This window comes from Lithobates pipiens, unplaced genomic scaffold (genome assembly GCF_037356315.1).
Source record: "Lithobates pipiens isolate NorthernLeopardFrog02 unplaced genomic scaffold, aLitPip1_a1.2 Scaffold_28, whole genome shotgun sequence".
Classification (NCBI taxonomy): domain Eukaryota; kingdom Metazoa; phylum Chordata; class Amphibia; order Anura; family Ranidae; genus Lithobates; species Lithobates pipiens.
The window spans coordinates 111,391,525-111,412,044 of record NW_027507789.1 but is presented as its reverse complement, the minus strand read 5'-3'; the positions used below and the strand labels follow the sequence as shown (position 1 = coordinate 111,412,044).

The window sequence follows — 20,520 nt, the reverse complement described above, 5'->3', positions numbered from 1 at the left end:
CCTCACACTCACGTGTTTGGCTAATAGAGCTTTGAATCCTCTAGATACAGCGAAAGCTGTAAACCATCAGAATTGCGAAGCCCATATACCTTGATCACTTCTTGGTAAAATATGTGTATATGTACCTTGCAGGGAAAATATATAAAGGAAGCCTCCAATAGCATAATACAGTTTTAGCACTTTAATAAATAAAAAACCAATCTCAATGCACTCACATGAACAATATACAGGATAAGCCAAATCAAAAATCACTCCACTTCACGCTTGAACTCATCAGATGCATAAATATACTGGGGCATTGGTGGTCACAGTGGACCTCTGGATAGGAAAACGAATAGTTCCTTCTCACCCCTCCTTACGCCTGGTCTCAAACAGCGGAATAGTTTCTAATTGGGAAGGGAAGGGTGAAGTGATTCAGGGATCTGACCCAGGGAATGAGAATATATCCCACGGGGCTGGGGGTCCAAAAAAATGGAGGGAAAGTAGGAGGAGGTAAAGGGAAGAATAAAAAAAACGTCCTTTTTCCCAGGCCCCGCAGCAATATAATAACTCGAAGAATGGAACGCAGCAATATATGGGGAACCAATATGGTGGGTCTCACTCACCGAGACCACAACAATTTGAAAGGGAGGCGAATATCAGTCTAACCAATATGATCTACGCTCCCACCCCAACTGAGTAGGGATTATTATCCACCTAACTATGTATTCCAAGGTAATCAGAATTACAGTTATGGGCACCACCAAGGGGGGGGGGGGGGGAGCCCATTTCCGGTATTTAACCGCTTCCCGCCCCTGATGGATGATGACCCAAACGGACAATTTAATGGGCCTGGGTATCCATCCCAAGGTCCACCCTCTTTTTAGGTAAAAGGGGGAGAGGGGGAAGGGGTGGGGGAACTCCAAGGAGCTACCCACCACCAGTGCACAACGGGCAGAGAAGTGGACCTACCCAATATGAAGGCCCACCAGCAAGAGAAGTAGGGGGTGTCATGCAGGACGGAGAAAACAACTTAAACAACCCAAGAAAGAGATTGAGGGACATGTAAGCAATGGAGTTTTTAATATGAGTAAGGTTGAATTGAATGACAAGGAACTGAACATTTTGAATATGGGCCTCAAATGTGCCCTGCGGCAAACTATGAATAAGTTTGATGTCTATCTAGATATTCACAGATATATCCACACCTTGAATATTAAAAAGCACTTTCTGATTAACCCCATTGCTCCAAGACCTTTGGGTATAGGAAATGAATCCCGGGTGGATAGTGGACTGAGAAACCGTTCACTATTTAATCCCCAGATGGTTGGTAAGCATTTTGTTGAGGTTATTAAAAACTTGGTATTAAAAGATTTAGAGGAGTTACCTTTAAGGAAGCGTGTTAACCCTACATAGTCAGGTTGAAAAAAGACACAAGTCCATCCAGTTCAACCAAAAAAAAATAATTATAAATATATATCTTAAAGATGGGATTAAGTCCCTGGAGGAGAAAAAAAAAGATATCATACGCCCGGCTGATAAGGGTGGAAGTGTGGTTGTACTAGATAGGTCCTTTTACCATGGACAGTTGGAGGAACTTCTAGGGGATACCAGTACATATAGAAAACTAGGCTTAGATCCCACAGATGAGTAAAGGATGCAGTTAGAATCTTTGGTTGAGTGGGGGTATGGGAAGGGGGCCCTCAATGCTAGGGAAAGGAAGTACTTAGTCCCTAGTGCATGTAGGATCCTGGTGATTTACACCTTACCCAAAATCCACAAGAATGCGGTATCACCTCCAGCCCGCCCTATTGTGAACGGGATTGGCTCGGTAACAGCTAGGTTGGGGGAATATTTGGATCGGTTCCTCCAACCTAGTGTGAGAACCACTAAGGCATTTTTGAGGGACACTACAGACCTGTTGAAATCACTTGATGAGGTCACTATACCCCTTTCAACTGAAGTAGACCTGGTAACAGCTGATGTGGCTGCACTATACACCATCATCCAACATCCTCGATGCCCTTTTGGCACTGAATTGGGCCCATGAGCAGGAGAGAGGATGTCCCACATATTCAGAAGGTGTTTGTGGGTCGTGCGTTGGATTTCTGCATGACACACAACTACTTCTGGTATGGGGGGGCGTTCTACTCCCAATGTGTTGGCGTGGCAATGGGGGCCAAATATGCCCCCAGCCTCGCCAACCTATTCATGGCCGAATGGGAGGACAGATATGCATTTGATAACAAACCTCCTCAACTTGTGTTCTACCGTAGATTTATTGATGACCTCTTCTTTTTATGGGAGGGGATGGAGTTGTCCGTTAAAAACTTTTTAGGGCACCTTAATACCAACCCCCATAATATAAAATTAGAATATAACGTAAGCTCTACCTCGGTGAACTTCCTTGATCTCGTAATAGAGAGAAAGAGTAGCAAGTTTAACACGATAGTGTATTTCAAACCCACTGATCGTAATAGTTACTTGTCAATTAAAAGTGGGCACCATCCTTCATGGATTAAAAACATCCCAAAAGGACAATTCCTTAGGGTCTGTCGAAACTGCACAGAGGATGCTGATTTTGAAATTCAATCTCAAGTCTTGAAAAATAGATTTTTACAAAAGGGTTATGAGGAGGGTCTCTTGGAGAATACCATTAGGGAAATTGCTAACACCCCAAGAGAGGTATGCCTTAAGGGGAGGACTAATGAAATAGAAGATGCCCAACATCAATGGGGTTTTATATCAGGATATCACTATCAGTATATGAATGTAGAACAAATTTTCAAGAAATATTGGTATATTTTGTGCAGGGACAAGCATTTGGGCGGGGTACTGCCCAAACAACCCAAATTTATCTATAGATGGGCACCTAATATTGGGGATAGAGTGGTGAAGAAGATCCTCGACCCCCCAATTAGACAAACCATCTCTAGAGAATTAAAAGGTTTTTTTACATGTAGGAGGTGCATTTACTGCAGGACCGTCCGTCAAGTAAATAGGGGGGTCACCTCTGTTACTAATAGGGAGGGTGAGACATTTAATATTGGTGAATTCATGACATGCAATATGACACATGTGGTGTACTTGCTGTGGTGCCCCTGTGGGTTGTTTTATGTAGGGCACACCAAAAGACTACTCAGGGTACGCATTTCTGAGCATCGTGCGAATATTCGTAAGGGATTTCAATATCAGTGTGTCGTTGCATTTTAAAGAATGTCACCAGCAGGACCCTAGTTTGCTGCAATTTTGTAGCATTGACTATGTTCAACCCTCTTGGAGGGGTTCAAATCGCGTGAGGGATTTGTCCCAGAGAGAAACGCGATGGATATTTCTGATGAAGTGCCTCTCCCCGAGAGGGGTGAACATAGAGTTAGATCTCAATTGTTTCATTAGTAACTTTTGATGGATTGGAGAGTGGTTATATGAAAATAATTGAGTTAGAATAATGCTCTTGGAATATCTGAAGGGATATGTGTAGTGAGAGTGATCTAGACTATTTGGCCTGTGGCTGATTAAACTATTACCGTATATACTCGAGTATAGGCCGACCCGAATATAAGCCGAGGCCCCCAATTTACCCCCAAAAAAACTGGCAAACTTATTGACTCGTGTATAAGCCGAGGGTGAGACATGCCTGTCCATCCCTGTGTGTGTGTCCGTCCATCCCTGTGTGTCCGTCCATCCCTGTGTGTCCGTCCATCCATCCCTGTGTGTGTGTGTGTCCATCCATCCATCCATCCCTGTGTGTGTGTGTCTCCATCCATCCATCCATCCATCCCTGTGTGTGTGTGTCTCCATCCATCCATCCCTGTGTGTGTGTATCCATCCATCCCTGTGTGTGTGTGTGTCTCCATCCGTGTGTGTGTGTGTGTGTGTGTGTGTGTGTGTGTGTGTGTGTGTGTGTGTGTGTGTGTCCAGCCTACCTGTGTCCCGAGCCTTTGTCCCGAGCCTCCGTCCCGTGCCTTGCCTCCTTGCCTCCGTCCCGTGCCTTGCCTCCTTGCCTCCGTCCCGTGCCGTGCCTTGCCGCCGTGCCTTGCCTCCGTCCCGTCCCGTGCCTTGCCTTGCCTTGCCTTGCCTCCGTCCCGTGCCCTCTTCGTCGGCGCCTCGGCGGCCATTGTAAAATTCAAAAGCTGCGCCGCCGCCTTCGCCTGTGATAGGCGGAACACTGAATTTCCCAGCAGCCTGTGTTCCGCCTATCACGGACATCGTATCATCCTCGTCCGTAGTACGAGGATGATACGATGTCCGTGATAGGTGGAACACAGGCTGCTGGGAAATTCAGTGTTCCGCCTATCACAGGCGAAGGCGGAGCCGGAGGCGCGGCTTTTGAATTATAGAATGGCCGCTGTCTGTCTGCTCGACACGCTGATCGAGCGGGCAGACAGCGATGACTCGAGTATAAGCCGAGGGGGGCACTTTCAGCCTCAAAAAAGAGGCTGAAATTCTCGGCTTATACTCGAGTATATAAATATGGCCACTGATGTTGAATTATTATTCACCTTGAATACTTTTTATTATATATATATATATATATATATATATATATATACATATATATATATATATATACATATACATATATACACACACACACACACACACACACACATGCACACACGCACGCACACACACACGCACACACACATTTTTTTTTTTTTTTTTTTTATATTGGTAGTATCATTTAGACTATCTGGTGCATGTCCCTGTGATATGGGTACTGTGGTTAAGAATGAATTAATATTAATTAGGTTGGGTGTCACCATAGGTATTTGCTGTATGAGTATGACTAATCTGCATATGAATTATAGAGAATGGTCTTCGAGAGAAGTATGACCTAGTAGATAAAATTATAAAAGAATTGTTGCACATTAATTTCTAATAGATTTAATATTTAATATATTTTTTTTAAATATTATTAATTTAAGAATTTTTATTTTGGGTTTGGATACTCTATATGGAGTATAATGCACGGAGGGTGGAGTACATCATTGTGGATGGTGGGGAGGTGGTCAATTACTTCTCTGCTATATGGTGTACTCACGGGGGATACGTTTTGAATAGTTTATATTATATGCTACGATGGAAATGCTGGCGCATTGGTGGCACGGGGATACGCGGTTTGCGCATGCGCGGGCTATAAACACTCGCTGTGAACTGCGCATGGTGGAGGAATAAAAAGGGGGCTCGCCAGTCCAGATAGCCAATCCCATGAAGAATTCATTTGATGGCAAAACATGTCGGGCGTGGCTATCTGGCGAACATAGCGTAGGAACAACAATGAGAACTGGGTGGTGTGAGGTGGCGCTGGACGGAGGGAACGAAAGAAGTTGTCTAAGGCGCTCCAATTAGACACGATTCCGCTGTTCGAGACCAGGCGAGGCGTGCAAGGAGGGGTGAGAAGGAACTATTAGTTTTCCTATCCAGAGGTCCGCTGTGACCACCAATGCCCCAGTATATTTATGCATCTGATGAGTTCAAGCGTGAAGTGGAGTGATTTTTGATTTGGCTTATCCTGTATATTGTTCATGTGAGTGCATTGAGATTGTTTTTTTATTTATTAAAGTGCTAAAACTGTATTACGCTATTGGAGGCTTCCTTTATATATTTTCCCTGCTAGGTACATAGACACATATTTTACCAAGAAGTGATCAAGGTATATGGGCTTCGCAATTCTGATGGTTTACAGCTTTCGCCGTATCTAGAGGATTCAAAGCTCTATTAGCCAAACACGTGAGTGTGAGGCTTGTTAGCTGGTGAGTGTACTCACAACGGGGGATACACGGTCACAGAAGGTGTGGTGAAGGAGCAATTAATTTGTTTGGACACTGATTATCACTTTCACGTGGATTATTTATATTGGACTTATTTTAAATTTTTTTATATAGATTTGTATGTTTCTATATATTTATTTTTTCACATTATTTTTTACACTGGATAACTATGTTTGGTAATAGGTGTTTATTATACACTTAGATATATACGGTATATATTTTTTGTGATACATTTATACATTTGATTTTATTCACAGTATATTGATTGCACTTTTAGCACTTTATATGTATATGCGAGCGTACATATCGCCATTGTCACAAATTTTTTAAGTGCGTTTCATTTGAGTAGATAGGCAGTGTAAGTTGAATAATTTACACATTTAGTGCTACGTGCCACATTTTTCTTGGTTTAAAGGGAAATTAATGCACCAGTTAAATACAATATGTGCCATAGTTATATGGTTAATCAGGTTGAAAAAAAGACAAGTCCATCTTTTTTTTTTTTTTTTAGTTGAACTCCATACAAATCCCATATACACAATCCTAGAACCACAGTTGATCCAGAGGAAGGTGAAAAACCCCTGCAAAGCATGATCCATATGGCTACAGCAGGGGAAAAAATAACCTCCCTGAACTCCCGAGAGGCAATCGGATATTCCCTGGATCAACTTTACCTATAAATGCTAGTACCCAGTTATATTATGGACATTAAAAAGGAAAGAATCCAGGCGTTTTTTTGTTTAAAGAGAACTACCTCTGGAGGAAGTCTATTCCTAATTTTCACAGCTCTTACTGCGAAAAACCCTTTCTGTAATTAGAGATTTTTTTTTTCTCTGGATGTAAAAAGAGTGCCCCCTTGTCCTCTGTGAATAACTCTACACCAAATTCACTATATGGAGCACTTATGCATTTGTACATGTAGATCATATCTCCCCCCCCCCCCCCAAAATCTCCTTCTCGAGAGAATAAAATTCAGTTCCTCGAATCTTTACTCCTAGCGGCGTTACTCCATGGCTCTTATCAGTTTGGTTGCCCATTCTCTGAAGTATTGCCCGTGGCATGCGCAAAACAGGAAAGGCAGGGGGAGATTAGGGAACTGAATGCATGGCTAAAGACCTGCTGTAAGGAGGAGGGATTTGGGTTTTTAGAGCACTGGGCTGGCTTTTCATTGGGGTGCAACCTATACGCTAAAGATGGTTTGCATCTAAATGGACGGGAGTCTGTTGTGCTGGGGGAGAGGTTTATGGGAAGGCTGAAAGAATATTTAAACTAAGATTGAGGGGGGAGGGTGAATTAGATTATATTGGGTCAGACGGGCCCCTATTGGTGGGTGGAAAGCTATGGGGGAGGGCTATGGCAGATGATACGAAGGTTCCCATGTTACAAAACATCCATTGAAAAATGGTACTATTTGTACTAAAATAAAAATATGCAACATACGTGTGCCACTCATTTCATATATACAGCGTGACTTATGATTAGTTAGAAAATTCCTTTTTACATCAAAAATTCCTATATTGTTTCTCGCAAAACACAGCCTACAATAGTCACCGATATTTACTCAATGACAGGTAGAGCCACGAACATTAGGCTTAAACAGGTCCGTTTATAAAGGTTTTCACATACGAGTTATTCTTAATGCATGAATCATGGGTGAAAGTTGCATACATCTTGTGTTCAAACATAAATCTACATCAAAATATATAGCCCAAACTTGTCTGTTGTCACTAGAATGGGTTCCCCCATTGGAAGATATCCCCTTGTCTTGGTAACAATGGTCATCAAAAAAATAAAATGGGTGAATTTACCCTACAGGAACACAGACAGCAATAAAAAAATAAAAAAAATAAAAAACACACCTTGCTTTTGGAGGGTGTAAAGATAAGGTTAAAAAACACCTGTAAGTTGTTTTTTTTTGCTATGCCCATTGGAGAGACTCCCCTTTATTTCTAGTCCCTTAGTGAAAACAGAGAAAATCACTACAAAAGGAGGGAATCTGGGATTGTCACCAAAACTAATGTCGCCACTTTTCTAGTGACAACCCAAAATAGGGGGTTTTGTTTCACTTTCAACCTTCACATTTGTGAGAATTATAACAGGACAAATAGGAGGGGGGGGGGGGGGGGAATCTCCCCAATAGGGGCACAAACAGCAGTAAAAACCAGACAGGTGTTTTAATCCCTCTCCACTCTATCCAAAACTAAAGAAAGAAAAAAAAAACCTTTTAGTGGTTCTAAAGGCTAAAGGTTTTTAACCTCCATGCATTCTATGCATAAAGGTAAAAGATCCTCTGTGTGCAGTAGTCCCCCCTCATGCTTACCTGAGCGTCCCCTTGATTCAGTGATGTGCACGAGATCAGCTTGCCAAGGACCCTCCCTCATTGACTGAGACAGCAGCTGGAGCCATTGGGAGATTGAGGAGAGAGAAGGGCGTGTCTGAATGGACATGCAGAGCAGCAGCTGAAGAGGGGGCCTGCTTGGGTGCCCCCATTGCAAGCTGCTTGCTCTGGGGGCACTTGACAGGAGGGAGCGCCCAGGAGCGCCAGCAGGTGATTCGAGAAGAGGAGGATCGGGCCTAATTTGTGCACAACTGTACAGCGCAGGTAAGTATGACATGTTTATTAAAAAATAAAAAATTGCCTTGAATATCACTTTAAGGGTATTACAACCATTAACCACTTGCCGCCCACCATATAACGTCGGCAAAGTGGTTGTGTTATCCTGACCGGACGTCACATGAAGTCTTTCAGGATAACAAGCTGCTGCGCACCCCCGGGGGCATGCATCTTGGCGATCATTGTTGCGGTGTCAGTCTAAAACACCGCAACTCTGATCTAGGTAAAGAGTCTCTGACGGAGACTCTTTACCACGTGATCAGCCATGTCCAATCATGGTTGATCACAATGTAAACAGGAACAGCTGTTGATCGGCTTTTCCTCACTCGCATCTGTCAGGGGGGAGGTCTGTGCTGATTGATCATCAGCACAAGGGCCCCCCCCCCCCTCAGAGGATGCCCACACTGGACCACCAGGGATGCCCACCACTAGTCACCTCCAGGTATGCCACCCATGGCCACCAGGGATGCCAATCAGTGCCCACAATGGATGCCAATCAGTACCAGCCATTAGTGCCACCTATCAGTGCTGCCTTTCATTGCTACCTATGTGTAACCATCAGTGCCTATTATTGCCCCATATTAGTGCACGCATATTAGTGCCCATCAGTGCCACCTCATTGGTGCCACCTTATCAGTGAAGAAAGACTTATTTACAAAGTTTTGCAACAGAAATTAAAAAAAAAAAATAATAATAATAATAATAATAATCAAAAATTTCAGTCTTTGTTTAGCAGAAAATAAAAATCCCAGGAGGTGATCAAATACCACCAAAAGAAAGCTCTATTTGTGGGAACAAAAGGTTAAAAACTTAGTTTGGGTACAGTGTAGCATGACCGCACAATAGTCAAATTGCTGAAAGCTAAAAATTGGTCTGGGCAGGAGGGTGTATAAGTGCCCTGTATTCAAGTGGTAAAAAAAAAAAAAAAAAAAAAAAAAGGTTTCTTGCTATAAAAGATTCTTCTACTAGTAACCAAAAAGACCATCTTGAATTTAAAACACCAAAAAAAAAAAAAAAAAAAAAAAAAAAAAAAAAAGCAGGTGCAGTTTGCTAGTGGCCCTGTCCCAAAGTAGTGTGGTAAAGGAGAACTATGTGATTGGTTGGAGCTAATGCCTATAGCAAAGTGACCTGGAAAAAGTGTGTGGGGTGCTCAGGCTCAATAAGAAGGGGGTCGCTACTATAAGAGTGCTGACAGGGGACTCCTGCAAAGATTCAAGAAAGGAAGGGTGACCCCCTGGAAGTCACATCTATGGTGTCCTGCTGTGATTAATGGAGCGACAACCTAAAGCCTGGACTGGGGATAGGGAACCTATGCCTATGGGGAGTATTTAAGCACTTCTCCTTGGTTCTCCCTCTGAGAACAGAAGTTTTTGGATTCATGAACAGGCTGCAGAGCAGATATAAATTTTTCTCTAAGAACTGGCGAGAAAAAAAAAAAAAAAAAAAAAAAAAAAAAGTAGAAGAACGCACTTAAAAAAACGTTCACCCTAGGAGCATTAATAAAAACAACAAAATACAGTTCTGTTATATAGACGATGTGAATGAATTATGGCAATTACTTTAAGGAAGCACATTCATTGTGAATGGGCTATCAACACCCCACAACAAATCAAAAGATGCATGACCCTTTTTTTGTAGCACATACAATATGGTGTCTTGCACTCTACATTGCATTAGCATGCCATTCACAACGAACAGCACTGCAACGTACATAAAACTGCCTTTTTTTGCCCCCAATATCATGCCTAAAGTGGAGTTCCAACTTACACCTAACTAGCCTTAAAAAAAAAAAATTAAAAAAAAAAAAAAAAGAGAAAGAAAGGCTTGCAAAAGTATTCACCCCCCTTGGCATTTTTGGTGTTTTGTTATGTCACAACCTGAAATTGAGGATTTGCATCATTTAATTTACAGAACATGACCACAACTCAGAAGACAAAATAACAGAAAAAGTCAATGTGCATGTACCACTAACCCCCGAAGGAGCGGCTTACCGTTACCTCACCTGCTCACTGTGTCCGTTTTAGGGGTTCCGTTATAGAGTGGATTAAAGAACATTAGCTCCGACATTTAGTCCTTTTTCTGAGTATTTATTTAACAAGAACACACACTATTGCAATAGAGGGGTAGAGGATAAGGGGAATTCAGGTACCTTTGCAGTTTTGCGGGTTAAAGGTATTTTCTTGATGCAGAGGACAAACGATTTCCACAAGCTGGATCTAGCAATCACTGGATAGGCCTCTCTCACTGACCTAGCAGCCGGTGAGATGCTCCAACAAAGACTCTCGATAATATGGTGTTAGTGCCTTAAGTGCCCTTACCCAGAAAGCACAGCGGGCAAACCACTCCCACCGGGCTGTTTCTGAGTAAAAGGGGTACCCAATACATTGAGTTTGTTGCATTTCCAACACTTACTGGTGGCAACAGAGACACCCACGGTCAAGTGGAAACTAGCACAACCCAGCCAAACTGGTACAGAAGCTAAAACTTTAGCATAATTAGTCTGAACCAAACTGAAGCTTCAGACAAACTTAAATTTACAAAAATACTAGCATTGGTATTAAAAATACCAGCGCTACATGCATAACTATTCACCCGCCTAAAGTCAATACTTTGTAGAGCAACGTTTTGCAGCTATCACAGCTCCAAGTCGCTTTGGATAAGTCTCTATAAGCTTGTCACATCTTACCACTGGGATTTTTGCCCATTCCTCCTTGCAAAACTGCTCCAGCTCCTTCAAGTTCGATGGTTTGTCTTGTGAACAGCAAACTAAGTCTGACCACAGATTTTCTATTGGATTGAGGTCTGGGCTTTGACTAGGCCATTCCACCACATTTACATGTTTCCCCTTAAACCACTCAAGTGTTGCTTTAGCAGTGTGTTTGGGGTCATTGTCCTGCTGGAAGGTGAACCTCCGTCCTAGCCTCAAATCACACACAGAGTGGTACAGGTTTTTCTCTAGAATATCCCTGTATTTAGCACCATCCATCTTTCCCTCAACTCTGACCAGTTTCCCAGTCTCCACAGCATGATGCTGCCACCACCACCACCATGTTTCACTGAGGGGGATGGTGTTCTTTGGGTGATGTGATGTGTTGGGTTTGCACCAGACATAGTGTTTTTTGATGGCCAAAAAGTTAAATTTTAGTCTCATCAGACCAGAGCACCTTCCTCCATACATTTTGGAAGTCTCCCACATGCCTTTTCGCAAACTCAAAATGTGTCATTTTGTTTTTTGCTGAAAGTAATGGCTTTCTTCTGGCCACTCCGCCATAAAGCCCAACTCTATGGGGTGTACAGCTCATTGTTGTCCTATGTAAAGATACTCCAGTCTCTGCTGTGGAACTCTGCAGCTCCTCCAGGGTTGCCTTAGGTCTCTATGCTGCCTCTCTGATTAATGCTTGTCCAGTCCGTGAGTTTTGGTGTGCAGCAGTCTTTTGGCAGCTTTTGTTGTTATGCCATGTTCTTTCCATTTGGTTATGATAGATTTGATGGTGCTCCTAGGGATCATCAAAGATATTTTTTTTTTTATAACCTAACCCTGACTTGTACTTCTCAACAACATTGTCCCTTACTTGTTTGGAGAGTTCCTTGGTCTTCATGGCAGCGTTTGGTTAGTGGTGCCTCTTGCTTAGGTGTTGCAGCCTCTGGGGCCTTTCAAAAAGGTGTGTATGTAATGACACATCATGTGACACTTATGTCCACCTGTGAGCAATCTAATTTCACTTCTGATTGCGCCAGAACCTTTTATGGGCTTCATAACAGAGGTGGTGAATACATACACACGCCAATTATCAGTTTTCTATTTCTGAAAAATAGTTTTATGTATATATTTTTCTAATTTTACTTCACCAACTTAGACTATTGTGTTCCAATCCATCACATACAATTCAGATAAAAAAATAAATAAAAAAAAACAACATTGAACCAAAGGCTGTAATGTAACAAAATATGTAAAAAGCCAAGGGGGTGAATACTTTTGCATGACACACATATACATATACACACACACACACACACACTTATCCATTTTCAGGCCTCTCCCATCATATGATCTTCCCAGTGTTAGCCAGCAAAGACTTCAGGGGAGGAGGAGATGGAGCCTTCCTTTAAAGGGAGCGAATGGGATTTACTGTGCGGTGGAGGAGACAAGGTGGTTCCATAAAATATAGTTTTGAAGGGGAAAGGGATAGTATGAACCTATGGCAGGGGTGTCCAACCTTTTGAAGAACCAGGGCCACTTAAGTGAATTGGTAACTGGTCGTGGGCCACAATGAGTGGAGCGGGAGGATGACAGGTCCGTGTCCACTAACACAGCTCACTCTACTCTGTGGGCCCTCTGATCCAATCCGATTCGCTCAGATGGATGGGGCAGATCCCTTTCTATTTTTTTTTTTAGGTAGGCGAGTGTAAACAGACACAAGTCCGTTTACATCTGCTGCTCCATAGAGGTGAATAGTAAGTCTGATTGGGTCGGACCAATCATGTGAAAGGGGCCAAAGGATGCTTTCACACTGATGCACTGCGATTTGCCCAAACCACAGGTGCAGCGCAGTGAACCTGTGGATTTTCTGCAGGTTAGCTGCACTTTTCCGTAAACTTCTATTATATCCTGCAAGTTTCACGTGGAAGGAGAGCGGGGAGATGCCATTGTAAACAGCATCTCCCCGTTCTGCCTAGCAACAAGTGACACTGATCTGCTTCCTGTGATTGGAGCAGAGATCGGTGTTCACTAGCACACAGCCCAGCCCCCCACAGTTAGTAAACGCCCCTAGGACACACTTAACTCCTACACTGCCACCCCCTGGTTAACCCCTTCACTGCCAGTGTCATTTACACATTTGCATTTGTATAGCACTGATTGCTGTATAAATGACAATGGTCCCAAAAATGTGTCCCGCCATAATGAAAATGGTCCCGCCATAATGTCGCAGTCACAATAAAAATCACTGATCGCCGCCATTACTAGTAAAAAAAAAAAAAAATTATTATTAATAAAAATGCCATAAAATTATCTCCTATTTTGTAAACGCTATAAATTTTGCGCAAACCAAATAATCACTTATTGTGATTTTTTTTTTTAACCAAAAATATGTAGAAGAATACTTATTGACCTAAACTGAGGGGAAAAAAACGTTTTTTTTTTTTTTGTTTTTTTTATATATTTTTGGGGGATCATTTTTATAACAAAAAGTAAAAAAATTATGCGTTTTTTGCAAAATTGTCACTCTATTTTTGTTTATAGCGCAAAAAACAAAAACCGCAGAGGTGATCAAATACCACCAAAAAAAAAAATTTTGTTTGGGAGCCACGTCGCACGACCGCACAATGGTCAGTTAAAGCGACGCAGTGCCGAATCGCAAAAAGTGGTCTGGTCATTCACCTGCAAAATGGTCCTGTCTGAAAGTGGTTAAGGTGACTTCCCAATTTTATAAAGAAGATGGACTAAGAACATGGTGCGGTGGTGTGTGTCTATATTTTCCCATGGGAGATTCATGTGGAAAAGCATATCAACACTGATCACTGAAAAGCACATTGCATACTTTTGGGTTACATTTAAAAAAAAGGACAGCATCATATACATTCTGAAGAGTAGGACTTTTATGATCTTCATTTATTATTGTGATGTGATGACTATTTTTCTGTTGTGGTTCATGTATAAACCCTCACGTGTAAACTATTATGGTGGTGAAACAGCTTTGATTTTTAGGACCTGGAAGTAATAAGTCTTATTTTTTGTGACTATACTGTGGAACCTATGCCCAATGGCAACTTTCTGAGCATTTTCACACATATGCAGCCTTCTAACTCTTTGAGAATCATTAAGACCACTAAGACATTTTTTGTGCAATTCAAAATAGTGGAGGGGCAAGACGGTAGAACATTCAAAACGCAAAGTTTGAAAATGGATGTCATTTATCACATCATTACTCTTAGTACATGACTTTTACTCTTCAGACCCCACTACAAAGATGTAGCCCATTAAGTCACAAGGAATTACTGAAAACCAGCCTCTCTCAACTAGGGTCTCTCTTGAGGTTGCTGGGGGGTTCCTTGAGAAATTTCTGCCTCTCAGATAAGCTACTGACGCCAATGACTTTTAGCTATCTGTAGGGGGGATTCTTCCCACTGACCACCAATGTAAGGAGTATGATTCCCACTGATCACCCCGCTAAGTCTTCCTTTGAAATCTGAAAGTTGTGTAAAGCAGTGGTCATCAACCTTGTCCTCAGGGCCCACTAACAGGCCAGGTTTTATGTATTACCTTGGGGAGATACAGACTAGAATACTGCAATCCCTGAGCAGCAAATTATATCACCTGTGATGTATTTCAGTTATCTTGCAAACCTGGCCTGTTAGTGGGTCCTGAGGACAGGGTTGATGACCACTGGTGTAATGGGTTCCACCATCCGAAAATTTTGAGAAAGGCTACCCTGGACCCTTCCAGCCTACAAAAGGTCTCCCTACACACTCTGCAGTAGGTGGCAGATATCACATTTAAAAACCTCCATAGTGGAGATTTTTGCTTTCCCCATCAGCTCACAGGGACCACTCACCTCTTGACGGGAATACTCTTCTGAACCTGCAGCCTTCCCATAGTCACAGAATTTCGATGTACAGTGCAGTATATTGGGAGTTTTGGCAAAATGTTTCAAAAGATCCAACTTGTGTTTATCTTCATAGCCATCTGGTACCACAAAATAAGGAAAGATTTATATATTAGAGAGGACTTTACCGCTTTAAAAAAAAAGGGATCTGCATAGAATTCTTATAACTGTTCTGTTTGTGAAAACCATAGATCTTTAGCTATAATCATTTTAATACCACACAGCCAATTAGAATTGATCTAAACAACCCTATTCAGTAAAAAACCTAAAAGTGTCAAGTGGCAGGGGGCAGGTGGGCACTGGCAGGGCTGGCCGTGATCGGGACTGATGTCCCGATCACGGCCGCCGGTGATCGGCTCTTTTTTTTTCTATAAATAGCCGATTACTGGCTCCGTTGTATCACATGATCAGCTGTCATTGGCTGACAGCTGATCACGTGGTAAGGGGTCGGGATCGACCCCTTGCTCGGATCCGTAATCAGGCAAGTCTCATAGACTCGCCGATCACAGAGCGCGCCGCGTGCGCCCCTCAGGGGGCGCGCATGCCGCTCGTGCATGGGACGACGTCAATAGATGTAGTCCTGGCAAAGGAGGTCCGCGCTGTAGCCGTCATTTGGCTATAGCGCGGATCTCTAGTGGTTAAGCTAGTGCATTGTTGTTTCACTTACCTTTTCCTTCGATTTCCCTTCTAAATGTTTTTTTTTCTTTGTCTGAATTTCTCACTTCCTGTTTCTCCTCAGTAAACTTTACACCATCATCCGAGCGGTGTTTAGTCAGCCAGAACAGCTTACTGAGGAGGAACAGGAAGTGAGAAATTCAGACAAAGAAAACAAAGAAAAAGAAACATTTAGAAGGGAAATCGAAGGAAAAGATAAGTGAACCAACAATGCACTAGCTTAAAAGGAACCTATTTAGAAAATAAAAAACAAACCTTTACAACCCCTTTAATCGTCAAGAATTGTTATCGCTATCTTGACAAATGTTTTTCACAATTCTTTCTATGCAAAGAATTCTTTCTGCTCTTCTGAAGCCAAAGCTCTCAAAAGGAAGAGAAAAACTGGGAAATCAAAACATTCTTTATCAGTTGAACTTAAGTATAAACATTGTAACAATTTTCAATGGAATAGACTTTGTGTGTAAGTGAAAAAAGTTTAACCACTTAAAAGAGGAAGTAAACCCTGATGGGTTTACTTCCTCTTTGATTCCCTGCAAAGGTAAAGCATAATGGACTACTATGCATCGCATAGTAGTCCATTATGTGTCACTTACCTGACACAGGAGCCAGCAAAGTCACCGCTGTCCCCTGTAGTCCGGCGCATCCATCTTCTCGGTGGGTCTCGCTGCTCCGCCACTGTCATTCGGCGAAGCCGCGATGACGTCACTCCCGCGCACGCGATCCGCCACTCGCGACATATCGCCGTTGACCGCGGTGCGTTGGTTTTAAGCCAACTTTTTTTTTGCTAAAAAATTACTTAGAACCCCCAAACATATTTTTTTAGTAGACACCCTAAAGAATAAAATGGTGGTTGTTGCAATATTTTATGTCACACTGTGTTTGCGCACCTGTCTTTCAAATTTTTTTATTTTTTTTTTTTATCCAAAAAAAATGAAAAACACAAAACACACACAAAGTAAAGTTAGCCTTTTTTTGTACAATTTGAAAGACTTTACGTCGCGAAAATCATGAGAGAATCATAATCTTTTTATTCAAAGCAAAAAAATAAAAAATTGTCATTCTCATTTTGGCCAGAATCGTGCGCTCCGGACCACTTTTTGCTTACCGTTCACATCACACGCAGTTCAAGCGCGTTTTTGATACAATTTGCTTAGTTCCAGTAAAGTTCTGTGCAGAAAAAAAAATGCAGCACGCTCTACTTTTTTTTCTGCACCAGAAACTGACTGCACTGGTGAGAACTAGAGCCTTTGGAATACATGGAAAACACTGCACGCATTTTTAGTTCAGAAAAAAAGCACACGGAACTGCATTTGTTGTGAACTAGCACTTAAAGAAAATCTATTGTCCTAGCACACACTTTCATTTTAAAACATGAACATTCGAATAGCAATACAAACATTCATTATTTTTATTCTGCCTGTCTGCTGGCCATCTTTTTCCACAACTTCCTGGGACAACATATCCCATGGTCCCTTGCTGCATGCAAGCAGTGATTCCTGTACTGACTCCGCCTCCTGAAACCCTTCCTAAAAAGACTCCTCCTCAGCACCGCAGTAGTTCAGAAGGCAGGCTCTGTGAAGTGTGCGACACAGCAGTGCTACTCACAGGGCATAATTAATATGTCACAGAATGCAAGGAAACAATGACATTTACAAATGTCAAGATCATTCAGATTATTATTTAGGTAGGCTAGAAATAATTGCAATACAATGTGCAAATACATATATGATTTTGTCCATAAATATGCTTTAGTTGCAGTAACCCCCGACCTTAAAGTGTAACTAGAGCCAAAATCTTTTTAGTATTGGATAGAGTGGAGAGGGATTCGAACACCTGGCAGTTTTTATTGCTGTCTGTGCCCGGTTAAGAAGACTTACGTCTCTATTTGTCCTGGTTATGGTCATCAATCAATAGTAAAAGAAAATACCAAAATGTTGGAGTTGACATCAGCACAATAAGAGAGGAAATCTTCCAAAGGGGGAACTAGTTAGTGACCCTGGTGGCACTTCAGGATTTCCTCTCACTTTGTGAGTTGGCTATAGTACAGAAGCGAAGTGAGATCTCCCATTTGGGGGACATATGACAAAAAAAATAAATAAAAAAATAAAAGTTTTGCCTTTAGTTCTACTTTAAGTGCCAATTCTTAAAGTGGATGTAAACCCTCTCCTAAAGCTAACGGGAACAGCCTCAGATGATACACAGAGATGAAACAAATGTCCCTCCCTAAGTTTTACATGAATATCCGCTGTCTTCTGTTTTCTATATTCTTTAGAATTCTAACATTGTGTTAGAATTTTTACTTCCTAGTTCAGCACTGGGTGTAGATTCTTGGCTTACTGTTTGGAGAAAAAAAGAAAAAGGTACCCCCCACCCCTACATAGGCAGAGGAACGAAGATCCTTGCAGAGCTGTGCTGTGACAAGACAAGCTCTCTGACAATCTTTTTATAGCACCCACCCAAACACAATTTTCAGGCTGCTTTTATTTTGGTTGTCAGAGAACTTGTCAGAAGTTATCATGCTGATAACAGAAAGACACTGGACTTAAGGTTTTAGAGAGAGATAAGTAAACACTACAGATATATGTGCCCAGGTCAAATTTCATAAATCAGGTTTACATCCACTAACAGCACTTATTCTTAAGTCTGACCAATACATTTACAAGTGCGTCAGAAACCTGTTCCCTTATCCAGTGTGTGGTTACACTTGACCCCAGATAGCCCCTCTGGTATTGTCCACCAGGAGGGGGTTTTGCTGAACCCCACTCATATTTATTATTTATATTAAAAATGTACTGTGGGCTGCCATTGCTCACCTCTCCTCCTGAAAATGACCACCCAGTGGGTTTAAACACTTTCAGAAGTGGAGATGGAAAAAGAATGTAGATCAGGAATGCCAAATTCAGTCAGCTAACTCTGGGTCTGATATAGATCTAAAAACAGCAGCATAGTGACTTTAACATCAGGGTTCTTTTTTTTTTTTTTTTTTTTTATTAATATTTTTAACTATGACATGAATCGCAAAGAAGAAAAACATTTATCTGGTTGTATGATGCTCAGGAAATCAGGTTCTCCTTTTCATTACATTATTGAACTGAGAAATGTGGGGTAGGGCCCCATATTCTATCTGAATGGTATTTGCTGACACAATGGAAAGGATTAGGACTTTCAGCAATGGCTGGTCGATTTTCAGAGACTGGTCACATAGGAAAGTAGTTTAACACACTAAACCGCACTGAACATAGAACCTCCCACAAGCAAATGGCTCTAATCTTACTCAACTCCTCCTCGGATCCTCATAGAACTGCTGGGTTCAACATCAATGAAGCAATCTATTGGTCACAGTGAACCAAGATGTTAAACATTGTTATGGATGAAGGTGATCTGTCTAAGCCTAAAGTGGTTTTAAACCTCAGACATGAAATCTCTGCCATCAGCACGAATCACTTCTGACAGATTTTTCACGACACCAAGAGAAAAATGGTGACAGGGGAGGGATTTCATGCCGATTGAGAAGCCTTAACTCTCTGTATCTCCTGAGGCCCGTCACCTCACTGGCTATTTGTGAGGGTTTACAGTCACTTTAAACTTACAAATGGTCATTGCTGAGGTAGAAAATACATATGCAAAAAACAAATGTAGCGCCCTGCTCCTAATGGGCAGACACTATAGGTGCAAATTTAGGTTTGTCTGAGCTGTAGTTTAGCTCAGCAGACTGATTGTGTTAAATTTCTGGTTTCTGTTCCAGTTTAGCTGGGTTGTGTAGTTTTCCACTTGGCCGTGGGTGGAGCTCTCATCATCAGTCAGTGTTGGAAATGCAACAGGCTGGGTGTATTACCTCTTTGCAACAGCCCAGTGGGAGTGGTTTACCTGCTGTGCATTCTGGGAGAGGGTACTTAAGGGAAAGACACCATTGTCCAGGGCTCTCCGACCTGATGGCCCTCCTGGCCTAAGGTGTGCCGTAGCAGTACGACAGTCTCTGGGGCCATGGCCTTGTCACTGAAGGTAGGCCCAAGAGTTCTGGGGCCTACTGGTTCAGGGGTGGTCCTGTGATGTCTTGCCTGCAGGGAGAAGCTGAGCAATTGGAGAAACCAGGGGAAGACTTTTCACAGAGAGGACCGAGCAACAAGGCTGGTATCTCAGGAAGAGCCCGGAGACTCAATTGGAGGACGCATCCCGGGTCATCTACCTCACAGTATTGCCGGCTTGGCTGAAAGAAACTGGTACTGTGTGACTGTACTTTGACTTTGCAAAAGTTATTGGTTACACAATCCTGTGGCAGAGGATTGTGCAACGATTCTACTGTACTCTTCATGGCTGTGGCAAAGACTATGACCGAGCATTGCACCGGCTGCTAGGTCAGTGAGAGAGGCCTATCCGGTGGTTGCTAGATCCAGTTTGTGGAAGTTGTTGTCCTCTGGATCAAACCAGTACCGTGATCCGCAATGTAAGGTACATGAATCTCCCCTAACCCTCCATCCTTCTGTTTGATTTTGTTAATAAAAGCATTGGGAAAAAAAAAAACATTAAGTGTTTGGAGCTGATGTCTGTGAATAACTTTCCAATGGGACCCCTATGACGGACACGGTGGAACAGTGAGGTACCAGTAGACCTAACAGAATTAAAATTAGCAGCTCCTTCGGGGGTCAGTGCTACACAAACAAACAATCAGGGCTTTTACACATAGGCATTTAGAAGTGTAGGTCCATGGACCACTTTAAACTAGGTGCACCTACACCTGTTTGTTGCCACTTCTGAAAAAATAATCACCAAGGCAGATGTGACTGTTGCATTCTCATCCCTCACTCCTGTCAGTTGGCTTGTGGTTGTTCCCCATTTTTGTAATAATACTTCCAATCTGCATTAACCATTTACA

General features: G+C 42.3%; 1 protein-coding gene across 2 annotated transcripts in view; it reads right to left on the bottom strand.

Moving 5' to 3' along the window:
* CNP (2'',3''-cyclic nucleotide 3'' phosphodiesterase) overlaps positions 1-20,520 on the bottom strand; it is a 40,413-nt gene that overhangs the window by 10,982 nt on the left and 8,911 nt on the right. For both annotated transcript variants that reach the window (XM_077459534.1, XM_077459535.1), the window contains exon 3: positions 14,922-15,052. In XM_077459534.1, the coding sequence (XP_077315660.1) occupies positions 14,922-15,052 (131 nt within the window). The remainder of the gene's footprint in view (positions 1-14,921; positions 15,053-20,520) is intronic.